The following is a 20,455-nucleotide window of genomic DNA, read 5'->3' on the forward strand; positions in this document are numbered from 1 at the left end:
AAAATGAAAACCAAGCACTGAAAGGTTTTGCCACAAACTCCGATAAATGGCTTGTCTCCAGTATAACTAACAGTTACACTGTTACTTATTCCATATGTATGGTGGAGAGATAGTCTCAGAGAACCAAGGTTACAACATAACAGCGTTATACAACATAAATAGCATTTTCTGGTAGTAGTTCAAGACCAAATGTTTTGTACTTACATTTGTCATTGTACAGTAGACATAGAGAAATAAAGCTTATTTTACTATTGTTTCACATTGATTACATTCTAAAGCACAAATACATTACTCAACAGATGATTTTTGTGAAGACAGATGCTGTTTTCTCCTCCTCTGCATTTTATTAATTGCAGCAATAAACAAGGAAGTACTCTAGTATTGATTAATGCCCATTATAGGACAAACGGAGAACATTTCTCTTTGTTTATTATCATTAAAAGTAAAGTTAGGTTTTGCTGTCCGCTTCCCCACTCATTTTAACGAAAGAGAGTGGTCTACGCGAGACAGCGCCACAGTGAACTGCACGCTGCGGACGCATGTGTCTCGGCCACTAGAGAGAGAGGGAGAGGGAGAGAGGGGGAGAGGGAGAGAGAGAGACAGAGAGAAAGAGAGGGAGTTCTAACGCTGGGTTTTACAGGCAGCTTTTTTCTTCCGCTATTGCTCTGCAAAAGTAAACTCTGAGTCAACTTTGAAGAACGGGTGGGGGATCTTCTATGTTAATTTCAAGGCTGCTGCTCTGCACTCGTGTACTGATATCGCGAGACACTTTTTACCTTGACGAGAAATCTCACAAGATCTTGTGGGGACGAGATCTCGTCACACATCTAGTCTGTAGTGTTTTCCCTCGGTTTGTGGAAGACTTAAGGCCTCCTTACAGTCGCCGTTCCCGACCTGTCGGAGGGTTATGCAATACATCCTCAAGACAATGTTAAGTTTAAAAGAAATTTTTTTTTTACTTTTGTGTCTTTTGTGGGTTTTTGTAGTTGTGTTGTGTCTCTTTTTGGATGTGTTTGTTGTCCTTTGGGGTTGTTTTGTCTCTCTGTGGTCATTTGGCGTCTCTTTGGAGTCGGTTTGTGTCCCTTTGTGGTAGTTTTACGTCTCTTTTTCACATCATTTTGGACCGTTATTATCACCATATCTGTGTCTAAAACGTTGGAAAAGATAGAGCAGACAATAAATGAATAACACTCAAAACGCTAAAAGACAAAACTTGCTAACGAAGTCCAACTACAATCGTCAACGATCTGAGGAAAGTCTTTTAAGCCCGAGACCCACCAAGCCGATAATCGGCCGTCAGACAGTCTGGCGAGGTCGGTGACTCGAGTCTGTTCGGTGTGTTCTGTGCTGTCGTCCGTCCGAGGGGCCGTAGGCCTTCATTTGGGCCGATTTGACACGTATAATCGGCGGGGCGGGCGCTGCTGGCAGTCGGACTCAAATGACCCATCTGATTGGTGGAGTGCTAACCCGGAAATGGGGAGCGGAATGAGCCTGACTAGGGTCTCTCAAAATCTGATGAAAATCTTTTAAACTGACCTTTGTTGATCTGAAATGAAGACAGATTCAGCAACTGCACGGCCTATTTCTCTCTTAAAATGTTTTCAGAAACATGTTTCGGTGAACTATTATTAGTACTATTAGTACAATATGAGATTTTATTCTGAACAAGCCGCCATGACAGTCTGACTTTGAATTTCCGGAGAAACCAGACCCGCGTGACGTGTTCGTCCAATCAGCTGCCAGTTTTCATTTTTGGGCGACAATACAGAGTAGTGCCGCCTGCTGTTATGGAGACTTATTAAGTCTCGTCGCTTCGGTGTGTTCTGTGGCACTTTTTTGACCAACTCGGGGAGACCGATCAGTCCAACTGCCTTTTCTGCCGTGGGTCGGCCATCTGGTCGGTGTGTCTGGGCCTTTAGTCACATTCATTTGGCTTACAGTCGGTGGTGCCTAAAACGGCTCAGTTGCTGCACCTAAACCTTATAATGGCGGGGAACACCCTGATGATGAGTCACAGCGGGAAAGCAGGAAGTGACTTTGAAGAGAAATTACCGGTAATCATGAAATCACTCTTGGTTCATTTGTGCTCATATTTCTAACTGTTCTGATTTAACACCACTGCACTCTCCTGCATGCCCTTTGCTGTTACTTCACTGCAGCAGCACTCTTCTTCACTTGTGTGTGAATTCACCAAACTCATCTAAAGATGTGCCGCCGGTACACCCAAGGCTGTGAGTGCAGTCGGGCTGTTTTTGTATTTTCAAACTCGGTTTGTTCTTTGAAGTTACACTTTTTTTTGCCGTAAATGTGAAGCCTTCTTTAGCTCAAGCTTCAAAGAATGCACATTGGCCTGCAGAAATTCATTGACATCAGTCTAAATCTGAATATTGAATTATTCAGTATACTTTACTTTCAATGGAAGACCCCAACTTCTGCATTAGCATTTTTATTCATCAAAACACCGAATTTCACAGCATGTGACCAGTAAAAGATGTTTGATTTTTAATAATCCTCCCTTTCAGCATGTAAAATGTATCCTGTTTTTCACTACCCTTACTAATAGAGATCCAAAGTTTTGAACCTGTTTAAGAATTTTTTCTCTCCATAGAGACTCGATCCAAATGGGATCAAAGTAGCCGTAGCTCATCGATTCGACCCGAGTCTACTTTACACAGCAGCGCTGGTAGAAGGAGCTGATGATCCACCAATTAATAAATCGCCACAGTCCAGAAGAGTAGCGATACGTGTCATGTTTCCCGCCCTTCACATGGGTATTTTACATCCAGCATTCACACGCGGGACACAAGACCTGTGTTAGTAAAGCAGGACCACACAAAGCCCGATTAGACTTGGACCCGGCCAGACTCAGATTCCAGGTCTGGTCTCCGTTATTAGTTACAGAATGGACAAGCGAAGACTCAACCTTTTGGTTAAAAAATTTGAAACAATGAGGCTTTAATCAATTTTTTTGGTGGGGGCTTTTCCACCTGTAATTGACAGGACAGCTAGGTGAGAAAGGAGAGAGAGAAGGGGAAGACCTGCAGGAAATCGTCTCAGGTCGGACTTGAACCCTGGACCTCTGCATCGAGGCATGAACCTCTCAGTATATGTGCGCCTGCTCTACCCACTGAGCCAACCCAGCCACCTTTTAATCAATTCTTAAAGCCTTTGCAATCTAGTTTCAAAATAAAGCTTAGCTTAGCTTAAACATGCCGCCCTTCACAAATTCAAAAACACATTAAAATCCTGACACCTGCCTTAGGAACAGTTTTTATAGATATATGAGGTGTCTAGGTGAGAGAACTCTGGATTTTCTGTGGACAAATAATTTCTATTGGAATGAAAAGAAAAGACAGGGACCAGACACAAAATGTGTAGTAAAGTGACTATAGATGTAATTTAGTGATTCCAAAAAGTGGATATAGAGTTTAGTCACTCTTTGTGTTTGCTACATCATGGCTCGTCGAGGTGGCGCTCAACACATGAATGAGGGAAACTTGAACACTTTGAAGTTAACGAGCCAAAGAGGAAGAGGTTTTTAACGGGATGCCCCGTCCACGTTTAAGTCCAAAGTCTGGACCCATAGTTGCTCTATAGTTGTATGTCATTTTAATTTACAGACTGAAAAAAAAGTTGTAATGCAGAATTTTCCAACCTTATGGACTTGCAGTGAATAAAGCGAGAAAAACTCTACTACTCAAGGACATTTTGTATTCATATTTAGATCGATATTGTGATGTATCATCATAGGATTGTCTAGCAATATATTGCTCATCGCAGAATTGCTGTATCGTGATATTATCGGTATCGTGAGCCATGTATCGTGTATAGTATCTCGAGGTACCCTGTGATTCTCACCCCTGGCCAAGATAATTCATGTAATATTCACCATTTAAACCCAGAGATTGATGAATGCGGTCTGTATGGCAGCCAAATACACATTTAGGATGGAAACATTTACTCATGTGTTTAAACGTTGTCTGTGTAAACACTCATATATTCATCAACACTGATTAAAGACACAAAGCTACGTGCTGTAAGTTACCACTTATGTAGTCACAACATCTGTTTCAATTAATTATTGAATCACATCATCTGTATTTAGCATCTGATGTGGGCATTGAGGAAGTTGAAGTGTAGGCTTACCTTCCTTGCACACAATGCCTCAGTGGCACATTGTGTCGTCACCCACTAATACGGGCACAGGGGAAGAAATGCAGGGTAACTATGGAAACACACCACAGTGAGTCTCCAAGGCAGGCGGCACTTTCCTTTAGAGGCCTTGAGTTAACAGGATTAGAGGGAATTCACAGAGGAGACCCCAAAGAGCACAGCCCCTTTGTGTCTCTCCTCTGCTCGCTTTCACTCTGATCTCCACTGCCCTGACTCAGAGACATATGGAAAGATATTAGGATCACAGAAGCATTCCTCATGATGCAAAAAAGAACAGAATGTAGCTGTGAAGTGTTAGACCCTCTGTGGCCATACGCTACAATTCTAACAGCAGTTTTGCTACAGTTGTTCCCATTAATCCTCAGTCAACACCTCACGTACCAAGTGTCTGATACTGTGTTCAAATCCCTCTCTGTGACGGCCTATTTGCATACAGAGATGAGCACAACTTACATCTTGGCTGGAACAAGACCTGGCAAGATGTGCTTGCCAATATTGCTTGCCAAAATAAGGCGAATTGTACATTTTCTGTCTGGAGTCTGTCTGCAGTGTGTAGTACATTGCAAATAATAGCCAAGGGTGGTTGGTGATAGAGAAAGAAGAACAGATTATTAGGTTAAACATTAAAGAACGACGTGAGTCCCCCTGTTAAAACCATCTGGAACAAGGGTTCACCCCATGGCCTGGCAATCTAAACACAGCTCTGCACCCATTGCCCAAGACATAGACAGCAAATGTGATACAGATGTTCTACACAATGGTAGAATCCTTTTTCAGAAAAGCAGAAGTGTGTGTGTGGGGGGGTGATTTGTTGTTAAGATGCACTTTTACTTGCAGACAATGCCATCCTGACATCCTCTGTGCAAACTAACAATAGCTTGTGTATGATGGGCTGTGGCAACCATAGCAACGGAGGCAAAAAAATGAGGATATCGCAGCCGCGAGGATATCGCAGCTGCACCCATCCCTGCAGCAACCAACTAGACTGGAAAACCAGTACAGACAGTACAGGGGGAGGCACTGGGTTAGTGAATAGTTAGTGGGAGTCAGGAGGGCACCGCCTGATGTGGTTCAGCCAACCAGTTCACTTCATGCTGTGGAGGGTTTTTGTGGCCAACAGCAAAAGGCAACACATGAAAACTGATTATTTATTGATTTGTATGGCAGCCGTTTTATCAGTCAGCACTGGGAGCTGCATAATGGTTTGCTGCTTCCCCAGTGGGGAAATTACAATTTACAATCTGTTTTGTTAGAAATCACTACACACAGGCCTGAAATACACACAGACATGCTCAGGACCTATTCATGCACAAATGGAGAGATGTCCGAGTGAGTGGGCTGCCAGTGCTGGACCAGCGCCCTGAGCGGTTGGGGGGGTGTAGTGCCTTGCTCAAGAGCACCAGGCAGTGCCCAGGAGGTGAACTGGCATCTCTCCAGCTACCAATCCACACTCTGTACTTTGGTCCATACTGGGACTTCTACTAGGGACTAGCTACTGCTACTTGTCACTGAAAAAAAAAGAAAGAAAGTCTGTGGTACAAACTGGGGGCGTGAAGTTTTAAACAAGTGGGCGTTTAGCAGACCGGGAAGATTTTAATGAAAGATGCTATCGAATTTCATGGTGTACAGGGTCCAAAATTAACTTTTTGGTCCATCTGCCAATGGCTGGTAAACTGAAACAAAAATGACCGGCCAATATATTTTTCAAGATACAATGTCATTAAAAACAACGAGCAGGTCCTTCTTTGTCAAATACCTGTGGCCAACACTGCAAGAAAATCACCAGATGTATTTTTTATGGTAGCTCATTTCATCAGTGCTTCAGGATTCATGTCTAGCAAAACTCACTTTGGCTGGGATTGACATCCAATAATAACAAAATATGGTGTACCGCTTTATGCTAGTTTTAGAGGCAGATGTGGATCTTTTGGGATTTGAGCTGTAAGGGATGAATGTTTCCCATATTAGCCTGAAATTGACCGCTAACTTTTCTTTGCGACACACTATAATAACAATAAATTAAAATAAAGCTAGTGTCTGTGGACAGATGTCTCATGTGAGTCAGTTTAATTTAAGATCTTCCCATAGAAACTTAGTAGTGTTCAGCAGTTCTATAGTGCATGTCTTGCGTTTCTTGCATGCCTCATGTCAGTGGACAATTATCACATGTTAACAAATTGGTCACACATCGACAAATCCTTTTATGCGGGTAACCTTGTTAGTCATAGCGAGTTACTCAACTCCTCTTGATGTCCACTGCTGCTTGCTGTGTGATAGTGCGTCAAATTAAATTATTTTTCTTTTTTAAGCGACATCTAATTTAGCACCCTGAAATCAAAATGTCCTGCTGCTAATAGAAATATAATGGTTGCCTATAATAATTTCCTTGTTGAGTGATCACCTGCACACTGTAAGAGGAATGGACCACGATGACCAAGTAATATGAGCAACATAACAGACATGATGCATGATGGTTGTACAACTTGTAATCTTTTAGCTATAGTTATTTTTTGTTATATGGGATTCAGACACTATGTATTGAAATTGTGTTCCGAGTACATTTGGGACCGTAAGCCAGTCATGCTGTTGTCATGTTAATTTTGTCCGGCCCTACTTTTGATAATAATACCCAAAACTACTGTTACCTGTTAATACAGCAGTACTTTGTTAGTAGTACTGTGTTTTTGAACTTGAGACAGAACCTAAAAGAGGCCAAATCACTAAAGTGAACAATGCTGACAGTAATAATGCTAAATAATGCATTCAAATGATCTTAGAAATGACATAAAATGTAATTTGTAATTTGGTGACTGTGGCAAATTTTGGCAGCAATAATCTGTAGCATCAACCCCCTATCACAGGAAGAAGTCAGGTTTCACCTGATGGTTTAGATGTCCACAGTGGTGTAGTCTACTGTAGTTTTTTGTAGTGAATATCCTCCCAGCATTAGACTCGCCCGTCCCAGAGTGACAACCCCATAGGTTTTTGGTAACGTTACTTATAGCATCAGCCTCATCTGGCTCATTTTCTGTAGTTTCTGTAGGCTAACATTAACGTCTGCTGCATTGTCATCCGAAGCGGCAGTATAGCTTCAGGGTCAGGCTTACCAAATCACTGAAAGAGTCTAGTTTAAATTTGCTTTTGTTTCATAAATCTAGCTACTTTAGTGATTCACATTTGTTAATTTCAAATTTGCGCGGTGTTGTTGTCCCTAGGCGACTCGCAAACACAGACAAGGTGAATTTATGAACTTCCTGGAACTCTCGGGGCATTCTCAGGTTTTCAAGGTTGCGATCGGTCCCACAGGGCGTGCCTTTTAGAAGGCAGCAGGGCGGTGACGTCTTTGTTCATCCCCACTTGGCTGGGGAAATGGAAACATGCTGACAGCGTTTTCAGTCGGTCGAATTCAGACTTCTTTTTCTCAGAGTTTGCTGGATGCCGGCCTTTAGCACGTTTGGTGCGGCTCTGGGATTCAGCGGAGTTCTGGGCCCGTCCGCGTAGGCAGAGGGTCACAAACTCCCCCACTCCCCCAACCACTGATGTTATATCAGCCCTAATACTGTACATACAGAACATAGCTATTTTTCTTATCACTGGTAATAATTAGGTTGAAATTATAAAAAGGCAGGTTAAAATTCTTCCTATTTTTTCTTAATCAATATTTTAGATCAGAAGAATGATAAAATGAAACCAATACCATAACGAATGAGCACAATCCCATCCCTGATGTAGAATAATAATGTCTGATTTCTGTCTGTTTCAGCAGGTCATAATATTGATGAATCCAAGCACACCTTTTGAAAGAGTGTAGAATCTTTTTTAAATCATCGTTTGATATGACGAGAGAAGTTTTAGCTCACTGCTTGGCTAATGTTTATGCCCTGCAGTTTATAAATAGCTGACTACATGCTGCTATTATAAATAGCAACACCTTCACGGTCTCATCTGAATAAAAGGCATTATGGAGCACTAATAAGTTCATTCTTCCATTCAAGAAAAGGAGGGATGGAGGACTTGAGGGAAGGAAGAAGCAGGGAAAGAAGGAGAAAGACGAAGGGAGAGGGTGAAAGAAGAGAGTAGACTGGTGAGTGAGGGAGAGAGGGAGGCCGGCACTTTGTGTTTGGGTGTGTATTTGTGTGTGAGCATGCGCATACATCGTAGAGAAACCTGATGTGTGCCTTCCCCTCACTTGAACTCAGACTTCTGGCGAAGGAAGAGGCTGCAGGACCTTTCCCTCAGCTGCCACTCCATCTCTTCCCCTCCTCTCCATCCTTTCCCCCTCCAGTTTAGCACACATCCATCCCCATTATTCCGTCGCCATGCTGTTACTCTATAACTGGTTCCTCTCTCTCCTAGAATCGATCTATCGCCGCGGGGCCAGAAGATGGAGGAAACTCTACCGAGTCAACGGACACCTCTTCCAGGCCAAGCGCTTTAACAGGGTGAGTGTCTGTAACTCTCGCTGATACACACTCCCAACTGGGGAGTACATGCAGTAATGCCTGGACAATGCTTCCGTCAGTTTGGCTAATTGAGCCGGCATTCGCTGGGAAAATATAGGGATTATGACAAACTTGTTTTAAAATGATGTGGGTTTTTTTTCTTCTTTTTTTTAATATATTTATTGAAGGAATCGTTTATACATGAGTTTTCCCTCAGGGTTTTCTGAAAATTTCCGCTACAAAACAACCAAAGCCTACAAAGCCTATGCCACCCCCACCCCTTAAAAAAAAAAAAAAAAAAAGCCAGCAAGAGAGAAAAAATGAAATAATGACAGTCAACATAGCGCACAAGACAAATTCAGGGAAAAAGAAAGAGAAAAGCCGCACACTCAAGTGCTAGGGGTGTCACCCTGGCCGTTATTTGTCTCACACGCTTCTGTCCATTTGACCAGTAGAGGATGCCATATTTTTTGGGGAAATTCTTTCTTTGTTAGACATCTTATAGCGGAGTCTTTCCATGTGTAGTACATTGCCTAACTCTCTAAGCCATTGCTGAAAAGAAATTCATCCGTCCTAGGTTTGGTGTATCTTCAGAATTCTGAAGACTTGTTTCGAGGTGTTTAAATGCTTACTGGAATTCAATGTGTTTTTAGAATGAATATGAACAATTTGACTTTCTCCCAACAAAATTGCTAAACGATGTAAAATGAATGAGCAAAACAATAGGAATAGGTTTCTCTTGTGTTTTTAGTGACTTATTGGTGCCATCAGCGTCTTTTTCGGTCAGCCCAGAATAAGTTAGCATTTGGTAGGAGCAGTTGATTCAAGGGTCGTTACATCAGTAAGAATTAAATTAACCGGCATTGATCTCATCCATACACGTCTATGTTTGGAATTGATTCTAGCTTTGACAAAGGAAGATAACATCCCCATTCTTAATCCAGTCTACCAAGCTCTGGTGGGCTTATAAACCATCAATAAGCACAACACCAGACCTATTTGAATCATTTGGATAAAAATCTGATTTTGGCAGCTGTTCATAGTCTGAAACCAGGCTTGTGTGTGTTTGTTAAAGCATCTGAAAGAAAATAGGGTGAGAGCATGAAAGTTCTTTTGTGACTTTGGAAAAGATTAAAAAAAAACTTGACTGAGGATCCAGTTTTTTTTAATCTTATGGTCTTCATCATAAACGTCTACCACTGATAAAGGTCATGAGTCGCGGATGTAAAAAGATAGTAAGTGGACCTTCAGTAAAGATCTTTCAAAAACGATAAATATGTGGTTTATTTTGTATTTACAATGGTCCTAGGAATTACGTAGTGGACTTTTCTGCACCTCACCGTTTAGCGTCCAATGCCAATCTTCAGTGCCAATGCAGAACGTAGTCAAAACCCATACACTTAATGCTCCCCCTTTTTATTAACCATAACCTTAACCAAGTGTGTAAGTTGGCTTACCCTGAAGACACCTAAACCATAACTTATTTGCCAAAACCAGGATCTTTTCCTTAACATCAACCATACTAGTTGTTTCCATGTGCGCATAACCCCTGGTTTTGCAGAATAGTCCAATATCGTTGTTACTTTTCCGTTGATGTGTCGGACATGTGATATGTAATTTAAGAAAAGAAAATAACACTTCTATTGTAGATACCCTGTGGTTGGCCAGGTCCTTCTGCACTGTGTTTGAGTAGCATCTGTTGATGGTGATTATTTCCGGTTCTTTGATTAGATAAACTACTCATAATCATAATTTTCCCCTTACTAATTATGAGTGTAGTTTTAAATCTGTGTGCTTCTGTGGATTATAAAGTACAGTATGTCATACACATGCTGCCTTTGATAGGCGCATAATGTATTGGTACATAATTCATGGTGTCCTAGTTCTGCCTTGTTTAGCAGGTGTCTCATCTCATCTCTCAGGTCCATGCTACACACGCACGCGCACGCACACACACACACACACACACACACACACACACACACTCACACACCCACACATACCTGAATACACATGTGGGTTTTCATAATTTCCCTGATGAAGATGAAGAGCTCCAGCTGCTCACCCTGCTTGCCTGAAACAGGACTTTAAAGTTTAAAGTGTTGTTATTGTGTAATGCACGGTGGCCACTCTGGATGGCAGAAGATGCTGATGCTGAAGATGAATGCTATTTCAATCAGGCCTTAAGTACCTAATGTGTTTTCTCATAGGGGAGGAAAAAAAGATCAGGTTCTACTGCTCTACCTTTGGGTTGTGGCCTCTCTTTTCGTAAAGCATATTGGCTTTAGCCAGATCATATCATATTGTGAAAAGGATATGTTTTTGTTGTTTGTCTTCTAGAAGGTGTGCAGCTCAGCATTTAGTTCACTCTAGCTCAACAATTACAATAATAATTCCTGTCAGTTAGCGCCATAATACTTTTTAATAAGACAGCACAAATGTAAGATACAAGGTTTAAAGACGGTTCAAAGATAAATGTAATGGCTTTCATCTTCACTGTTACCATTTCCCCGGTTAGTGAAACAGCTCTTAGGATGAAACATCTGCCCTAATGTCTAGACCAGAAAGTGGATGAGCTCAGTGCTCAGCATCTTGCTGACTCAGCACACACACACACACACACACACACACACACACACACACACACACACACACACACACACACACACACACACACACACACAAAGCCACCGTCTACACCTTCATGGGGTCATTACTATTGATGCACTGTGGATGCATGGCTTACTCAATAAAAGACATATACTGTAGGTTCATTGTACATTAGTACTTTCAGCTAAACCAGCAATCATAATGACTGGACTGCTGCTCTGTTACTTTATGCTGTTTAGATGTCCTAACTCCAGTTTCACTCATCATTTTCAACCCAAAATACATCTTAAACTACCAATTTGCTTTTCCAAAGAGCAACTATATTGGAGGAAACTTAGTTCCAGCCTTGATGGCATTCTCTGGCAATGTATTTTATTTCTTCTTTCAAGGACGTGTGAGGATATCTTCTCATCTCACCCAAATGATGAACGTGTGTTTATTTAAAGGAAATACGGTGGTTTGGTTATATATTGATAAAGAATTGAATTTGTGAAGGGCGGCATGTTTAAGCTAAGCTAAGCTTTATTTTGAAACTAGATTGCAAAGGCTTTAAGAATTGATTAAAGGTGGCCGGGTTGGATCAGTGGGTAGAGCAGGCGCACATATACTGAGAGGTTTATGCCCCGATGCAGAGGTCCAGGGTTCAAATCCGACCTGTGACAATTTCCTGCGTGTCTTCCCCCCTCTCTCTCTCCCTTTTCTCACCTAGCTGTCCTGTCAAAAATTAAAGTGTGGAAAAGCCCAAAAAAAGTAAAAAAAAAAAAAGAATTGATAAAGTCAATGCTTCCTTTTTCTAATTTAATATTGAAAAAGTCAGAATTTACTTTTTCAATATTTTCCCTGACTTTAAAGCTTTAATGCGTAACTTTTTGATATTAATGAACGTCCGTTACATTCAAGCCATTGCCCAATGAGTTGCTACAAAGCTAATTAAGATCAGCTCCACACAACTCTCTCTGTTGTCAATGTTCAGAAGATTGAGTCGCCCGGTAAGATAATGACCTCTTCTGAAGAGTCCATCATGTTTTTTTAATCCTCCGTGTCCTCCTTGGCTACTAGCAACTGTGTGGAGGAGGGCTGGGGGCGCGTGCACGATCACGGAAGGCTTATATCATGTGGACGTGGACAGTGTTGTTGTCCTTACTTAGAATTCCTCATGGGGGAGACAGAAACTACGCACTATAGCTTTAACTGAGTGCTTTGAGTTTCTGAAACAGAACCACAAAAACACTAATCATGCTTTAGCAGCTCTCAGAGATTATAGGGAATTAAAAGAAATGGGTTGACAGTGAACATTTTGCAGATTTGTTCCATATGAATTTCCCAACATTACAAAACAGATTTGCTAATGCATGTGGCTGTACATTTAAGAAGACTGAGTGGTAATGTTGCAGATATCTATGGATATTGTTTTATTGTAGATTCATAACTTAGCAGTAAGTGTAAGCAGTTGGGTTTTCAGACTGGGATTTCTCTGACTGTTGTTGCTATGACAGCTTCCAGGCTTCTGGTTGGTTCACAATGTTGTCCTCAGCATATAAATAAGCCAAAAGAGAAGTAGGTCAGGTTTCTCCTCCCTTCTCTCACTCCATCCCTGTCCTTCCTCTCCGTCTCTACACGTCTGTCTCCATCTCTCTCCTCCCTCCTCTCCGTCTCCCCCTGATGTTGCAGTGGAGAAAGCGGCTTCATGGCTCTCTCTCATTAGACATAATGGGGTCTCTTTAGCTCCTGTTTCCCACGGGACGAAGCAGAATTCTGTCGTCAATTCTGGCCGTTTGCCTCCACAGCCCTCTCATGCTTCAAGATAGAAAAACCAAAAAAGTCATGCTGGTCCAAGCAGGCTGGGAGAGGGGAAATGTGTTAAATTCTACCACTGACAAGAGATCATCAGAATGATAAATGAAGTGAGCTGACGCACAAAAACAATATCCAGTGATGCTACAAACTCCAACACAAAACTTTGTTTAAATGCTTTAAGCAATTATTTAAAGAATTAGAAACCTTCAACATAATACCCAGTAAGAGACAGTCAGACAGTGTTGTGGGGGTGGGGTGGGGGGGGGACATTAAGTCAGACTCAGTGGTGAGTGAAACCAAAGCAGAGGGACAGACACAGAGCTGTAGCTGAGCCAAAGTAGAGCACTTTTTTATTCATTAACTTTATCGGTTATCAGGCAAATAAATCGCAGATACAGATAATCTACTAACTACCAAAAAAAACCCTGATAATCGGCAAGGGATAATAATCACACTATCCCTAGTTTAGGCCACATATTTACCCTTAGATGATATATTTTCAGCCCCATTGGTCTTTTCTGTTTGTTAGACAGTAGAATATAACAGAAGTTGCTAATCTGGATCCAAATTAGGTTTAAAAAAGTAAAAGAACCATTGAAATAACAAATTAGGAGCATTGTGCACTCTTGGCCGTGGTATGTTGTCTTGGTGCTTTCTAGTGTAGCCTTTTGTTGACCCCCCCTGCCATCCCTTTGCCTCGCCGTAATGAGTTGTTCCCCATTTCTGTCAGTGTTGGACAGCAGCTTTTACTTTTCCATCCCCAGCAGGGGGTCACAGCATGGAGTTTAAGCTCCGGGTTTTAACCACAATAAACTACCGCAGGATCAGCCAGTAGGGTTAGTTTTTTCATCACTGTTCACTGGGAGGCTATCACAGGTTTACAGGCGAATGGAGACATAGGGTCTGTATGTTGTGAATTCATTCTATTGTTTGGAAATCAGTGTTATAGTCACTGTTACTGGCTGATGAATCCTAACGCCTTTGGTGATGCCCTGACTTTTCATTTCGCACCACCAGTTTGTCCAACACTTTCCCATTCCCATCAACCTCAGCCGTGTTTTGTATTTAGTGTCTTTTACCTTTGGCCCGGGGTCTCTTCACTGCGTCGCCAGCTCACAAGCTGTCATCACAGGCAAAGACTTTTGGCTCGCGACAAAAGCTTCTCAAAGACGCTGTGATCAGGCGCTCTGGTGGCCTCCGCTGCCTGGACCTCAAAAATGAGTCTATACCTCAGCGTCAATCTTCCCCACCGAGTAGGCAATCTCCCTCTTCCTTCTTCTCGTCCATATTCCCCTGAGACCGGCACTGAATGTTTTCTCCCCGATACCGACCATCAAAACACAACCTCCTCGTCCTCTTTTTTTCCTCCCCCTACCACTATTATTATCGGTGACTCCATCACACGGGGCATACGATTTTTTTAATGCAGTCAAACACTGCTTTCCCTGAGCCAGGGTTGCAGACGTTCTGATCAAACTTGTGGACCTGATACCGTCACTCCCGACCTCCATCAAATGTATTGTGGTCCATTGCAGAGTTATACCCACTTTCATGAAAGTGAACTTCCAAATCATGATTTTAACCTTTTTATTGATGCGTTGAAGAGCACTGGAGAGTGTGTTTTTATTTCTCGTCCGCTTTTGTCTGTTGGTCGCGGAGCGGGACGTTTTAGCCGACTCCTCAGCCTTAGCACTTGGCTTCAGTCTGCCTGCAGGCTCCACAACATAGGTTTTATTAACAATTTTATTTGTTTTGGGAACGCCGTTCTCTTTTTAGCAGAGATGGAATTCACCCCAATAAACAGGGCAGCCAAATAAATGCCTTGCGGTAATCTTCAGCAGGGCCCACACACGTGATTGACCGTTTACATCTTGTGCACAAGCACGTGCCCCGGTCACACCCCTCTTCCTCTACAGCAGTAGAAGCATGCAGGCCCCCCTTGTCAGTTACTACCTACTCTCCCTTGTCACCTTCTATAAACATCCACCTCATGAGCTGCTCCTATCATCACAGAGCTTGTCTAATGTTAGAGCATGACTCACTTAAGAACAAACCCTACACAAGTCAGGGAACTGGTCCTCAGTCCACCAGGGAAATCAATTTTTATACCCCTACCTCCGTTATCATTCCCACAAGAATTACAAACATCCGAGGACGAGGAGTCAACTATGGTAATCTCTGTCGCCTTGGCTGTTCAAATGATTGAATAGGATCAGTGCGGGCTGTGGATACAATCCTTATTAAATTTGCATTGTTGAATGGGCAATTTCAAACAAAACATTCATTTTAAATGACTTCTTTCTATCACGTGATCTAGACCTTTTATTTGTTATGGAAACTTGGCTGCATGTTGGTGATCTAAACCCTTATACTGATTTCTCCCCTGGTGAGGGCCAAATCTGGCCCACCACCAAAATGATTAAAAGTCAAGTCAAGTCAATTTATTTATAGACCACATTTAAAACCAACCTAGGCTGAACAAAGTGCTGTACAAAGTTTTATTATGTTATTAAAACAAAGGAAGACAATGAAAATGTAGACACAATGAACATCATACAAACAACACACTAAACTAAATCATACGCCAAAGAAAAAAAAATTGTTTTAAGACGAGACTTAAAGACCTCGGCAGTAGAGGAGGAATTTATATGAATGGGAAGTTTGTTCCAGAGTCTCGGGGCCACAACAGAGAATGCACAATCACCCTTTGTTTTCATCCGAGACTGTGGAAGAGCTAAAAGGAACTGATTAGACCATCTTAGGTTCCTGGAGGAGTGATGTAGGGTAAGGAGATCAGCAATATGTAAAGGGGCCAATCCATGTAATGCCTTAAAAACAAGTCACATTACCTTAAAATCAGAGCCCTGGAGCCCTCTAACCTTTACACCCGGCTGCCTATCTGGTCTCTGATTGTACGGAAGCTGCATTGGGTTGTGATGGAAATAAATATGGTTTATATTTCGGTTCTGTTATCCAGTTGTCCTCTGCTGCTGTAATGGCCTGATTTCATTGAACACATTGATTGCAGTTGGTCAGTTTGTTCTGATGAGTTTTCCTTGTCAGAGGTAAATCAGACAGCAAATCATTTCCCAGCATATTAGGCCACTCAGTTTCCAGGCACCCATATGATGTGTAATGCTGTCTGCTGGGCTGAAGGGAGGACTGTCAATCGATAAAAGCTTTTCTCATCTACTCATCCCTTTTATTTCCAAGCTGCAGGCAGCTGCAGGACTCTGGACCTCCACAATCAGCGCTTTCCGATGACAAACACACGTAGAAGCAGGATGCACTCCTTATCTGTGCTAGTTTCAGTCTGATGCAAGGCCAGCCAGTTTTTTTTCTGTGGAAACGGGAGTTACCTTCCCCAACTGAAGTTTCAATATTTATTAGAATAAACTTCAGATAGTACAACAATTCCTGATGGTCTATCATCATTTTTACGCCTCCACCCAGGCCACAGCTGTGGTGGGATATCTCAGGAACGCCTTGAGGGCAAATTTGGCACAAACGTCCACTTTGACTCATGGATGAACTGATTCAATTTTGGTGGTCAAAGGCCAAGGACGTGACACGACAAGACACGTTTTTTTGGTAATACCTCAAGAATTAATATGCTACTATGACAATAAACACTTAATCACTTTTATTACATTTCTGGAATTTTTCACATACACGGATGTAAACTGCAACTTGAGTGTTTTATTCACTCAAGCTGTTCAAGCTCTGCATTCTTTCACTGTAAGCAAGCAAGATTTCCCCAAGAGTTTGAATGCATATTAAGTAAACTGTCTCCCAGTAACTTAGAACCCCTGGTGCTTCCTGGTCTCCTCCTACGGAATATTAGGCTTTAAATAAGCTAGAAAACAGTGTGATTTCGCTGTCTGGACTTTAAATCTGCGTTATTAATAAGAGCTGAATTTTCAACATACAGTTTAGCCTTTTAAGTATAAAAAAAAAAATCTTTCTGGCGATGGAACAAATGTACAACTTGGCTGTCCTCAAAGAGCTCATTAAAGTTGCTTATTTTCTGAAAGAAGCAGTACATGTATAATTGTATCTAGCTGTGTAACAGCAACCAACAGATAGTATCTAGTAGAAGATGTCAGTGTCTAGTATTAACCAGTTATCATTAACATGATAGCTAGTTGAGTAGTTAACTAAAGAAACATAAATATACATTGTTGGTTAACTAAGTCAACTGTTTTCAACCTACCTCTCATCAAATTTACATTATCATTCTATTGTAAATATAGATAAATATAAGTAAATATAGATATATCCAATTTTAGTTATGTTTCATTTATTATATTCAAGCCAATTCTACAGAAGACCCCTGTGGCTCCAATTGTGGTTCCTAGACTTTTAGACATGCTAATGTCGTGGCTATGGGATGGTAATGTCTTATGGTTGGTTTGGTTGGTTGATTAGTTGGTTGGTTGGTTGGTTGGTTGGTTGGTTGGTTGATTGGTTGGTTGGTTGGTTGGTTGGTTGGTTGGTTGGTTGGTTGGTTAGTCCACCACTTTGGTCCAGAGTTTGTTGGAGGGATTAGCATGACATATTGAACAGATTAAAGGTCCCGAGAGGATGACTCATGTGACGTCAGTAATCCTCTGTATCTCCTCTCGGGGAAAATCAACATCATCATACATTGGAGGGAATCTATCCTGAAGAACGCATTGCCAATGCAAAACGGCCACTCGGTCCTCCTCATCCTCCAAGTTTTCCCACCTTTCAAATGGGTGCGCCATGTCAACCGATTTTATGGAGGACTTTGCACCTACTGAGGGCAAGGTGTACGATTTAGGTTGTAACTTATGTCTACGTTAAAACTATTTCAGCTGGTGCAACCCTCAAAGTGTTTGACCTACAGTAAGTTAGAACTTAGGTTCAAACTAGTTTATGTTTGAACTTAACGCAGAACTGGTGCAACCCAGGGCTGGTGTTTTCTAGCCTGTCCAAAGCCTGACGCAGTGACCCATTACTCTCAGGTTGTGTGTGGAAAAGGAACAGGACGAAAGCGTGTGATTAATTTATAAATGTACGCCTTAACCTCTATGTAAAGTTAGACTAGAGAGACTGAAGGAAGCCTTTAAAGTCTTGCTGAAGCATTTCCATGGCAACAGAGCACTGACTGGGACTCTTTGTTCTTTACACTGTCAGCACACACACACACACAGTGAATGAATGTTGTCGATACAACAAAGCACACACACTGCATGTGTTTAGTCTCCAGTGAGACATTTGGGTGACAGATGTATTGATGTCCAAGGGACTCTGTCCACCCTTTGGTACTAATATAGCAACGTTAAGAGACGAGCTAAAAGAAAGAACCAGTCAAAGAACAAACACTCTAGAGTGTTTGTTATGTAACAGAGAGTAAACCTCAGTCTCTTTACAGTAGACATACAGTATGTGACCAGACATAATAATATACTGTATACAGAATAATAGTTTATAGAGCATAGCAGGGTCTTTTGCTGGCTCAGAATGAGGTCTGTGTAACCTTTTTACAATTTGAAAAAACAAACAAAAATGTATAGCCTGACGTCGTCATGCCCAGATCTACAACCAATCAGAGCAACGGAGACAGACGTCGCAGAAACTGCAAGTCAAAGGCAAGAGCAAAGGCAGAGGCAGTTTCAGTTACAGCCTGACTCTTGAGATAAAACTGAGATGAGCTCTCATATTCAAGTTCATTAGTTATTCAGGCTGTTTGGTAAATTGCTCTTAAACACATTTAGAGAGGATTTGAATTGCTATTTTTACTCTCAAAAGAACCATTTACCTTTGAAATAAGTATAGGCAATAGGTACACTTCCAATGGATGACTCAAATTAAATGATAAGCTGGTGTGAGTGCGTCAGACAGAGTTACGACACACACGGAGAATTGAAGGGTATGTATGGAATTATCTAACTCTGGGGGATACGGTGAATAAGCTAAAGTCCCAATAAGTCTGCGTGTTCCTTTAACATATGGACAAAATCATTTTCAATAATTAATAGTTTCCAATGACAAATGGATGAGGAACTAATTTTTGCTTGGGTTCAAGGGGAGCAGTTTTTTTTATCAAAGAATGAAAGAAATCCACCACTTTGTCACTTTGTACCAGATTACATACTTCTTTCAAAGACACCTTCAAGAAATTATTATACACATAATGCACACACATAAAGCATAAGCACATAAAATGGGTTTTTGGAATTTAATTTATATATGGTACAACAAATCTGTATCACGTATTACTCAAAAACGTGTGAATTCATTGATGCATTCACAGACACCCTGGGTCTACAAGTACCCTATTAATCTAAAATCTAAAAAGAAAGAAACATTATGAAAAACATACTGTAAATACAATACATATATAATATGTGTCAAAGGTACTGGGTATTGTGTGAAAATTGAGGTTGGAAAAAGCTCTGATAAAGCCAATGTGCACTACCTGCTCAGCAGCAAACAGCAGACAGACACAGGCAGCAACTAGCTGGTGAACACAATGGATCGTGCAGCAGCTAAAGAGACCAACATTTCCCTCCGGAGTTGGTAGAGACCAAAAACAAAGCTGAATGGAGAGTGTATATTTGACTCAGTGGCGTTCAGAACAAAAATAGCCCTGCATTAAACAATACAATAATGTAGTAAGTACAAATGTGCAATAAATCTGATGTTTGACCTCATCTGGAAAAGGGTTCCCCTGTCGCCTGCCATGTACACCTATCACATTCGTATATTTGTGAGCGGTTAGTGTGTTCGTAAATCCTTGATGAAAACTCAGTTACAAAAAGTTTGATAATCCTTTATTGTCATTGCATAGATTTACACAACACAACTCTTTTTTGGAGCAATCAAGTATGCACTAGAAAATACAAGATAAAATATATGCACAATCACACCCACACACCTCACTCATGCCCATGATCACATACACATTACTACCCATGCTATAAATAAATACTTAAAAGTATATATATACACACAATTATTGCACAGAGTCCGAGTCCGTTATTGCATTAAGTCTGTGATTTTTTTTTTTTAGTGATTGTATCAGTAAGCGTGTGAGTTAAAGACTAACCTGTGAGTGTGTCCTGTCCTGTGTGTGTGTGTGTGTGTGTGTCTTACAGAAAGCCTACTGTGGCCACTGTAGTGAAAGGATATGGGGGCTGGGCAGGCAGGGCTACAAGTGTATCAACTGCAAACTGCTGGTCCATAAGCGCTGTCACAGACTCATCCCTCAGACCTGCCAAAGGCTTATGGTGAGTATTTCATCATGTACCGGCCGGAGCATGAATATGGAGCGTCTACCCCAGTTCATGCAAACGCAAATGTAAAATTTCAAGCCAAAAGGAATACTTTGAATTGATGGTGGTGGTAAATATTCATGACAAGTTTGTGAACGGGCAACACAGATTTTGAGAAAGAACAACTAAACA

At 41.5% G+C, this 20,455-nt stretch overlaps 1 protein-coding gene across 4 annotated transcripts in view; it reads left to right on the plus strand.

Annotated features, from left to right (window-relative positions):
- Window positions 1-20,455, plus strand: part of prkcz (protein kinase C, zeta) — a 114,942-nt gene that overhangs the window by 46,875 nt on the left and 47,612 nt on the right. For all 4 annotated transcript variants that reach the window (XM_028582005.1, XM_028582006.1, XM_028582007.1 and 1 more), the window contains 2 exons: window positions 8,530-8,615; window positions 20,147-20,278. In XM_028582005.1, coding sequence (XP_028437806.1) covers window positions 8,530-8,615; window positions 20,147-20,278 — 218 coding nt within the window. The remainder of the gene's footprint in view (window positions 1-8,529; window positions 8,616-20,146; window positions 20,279-20,455) is intronic.

The sequence above is a fragment of the Perca flavescens genome, chromosome 7, assembly GCF_004354835.1.
Source record: "Perca flavescens isolate YP-PL-M2 chromosome 7, PFLA_1.0, whole genome shotgun sequence".
In the NCBI taxonomy this organism is placed as follows: domain Eukaryota; kingdom Metazoa; phylum Chordata; class Actinopteri; order Perciformes; family Percidae; genus Perca; species Perca flavescens.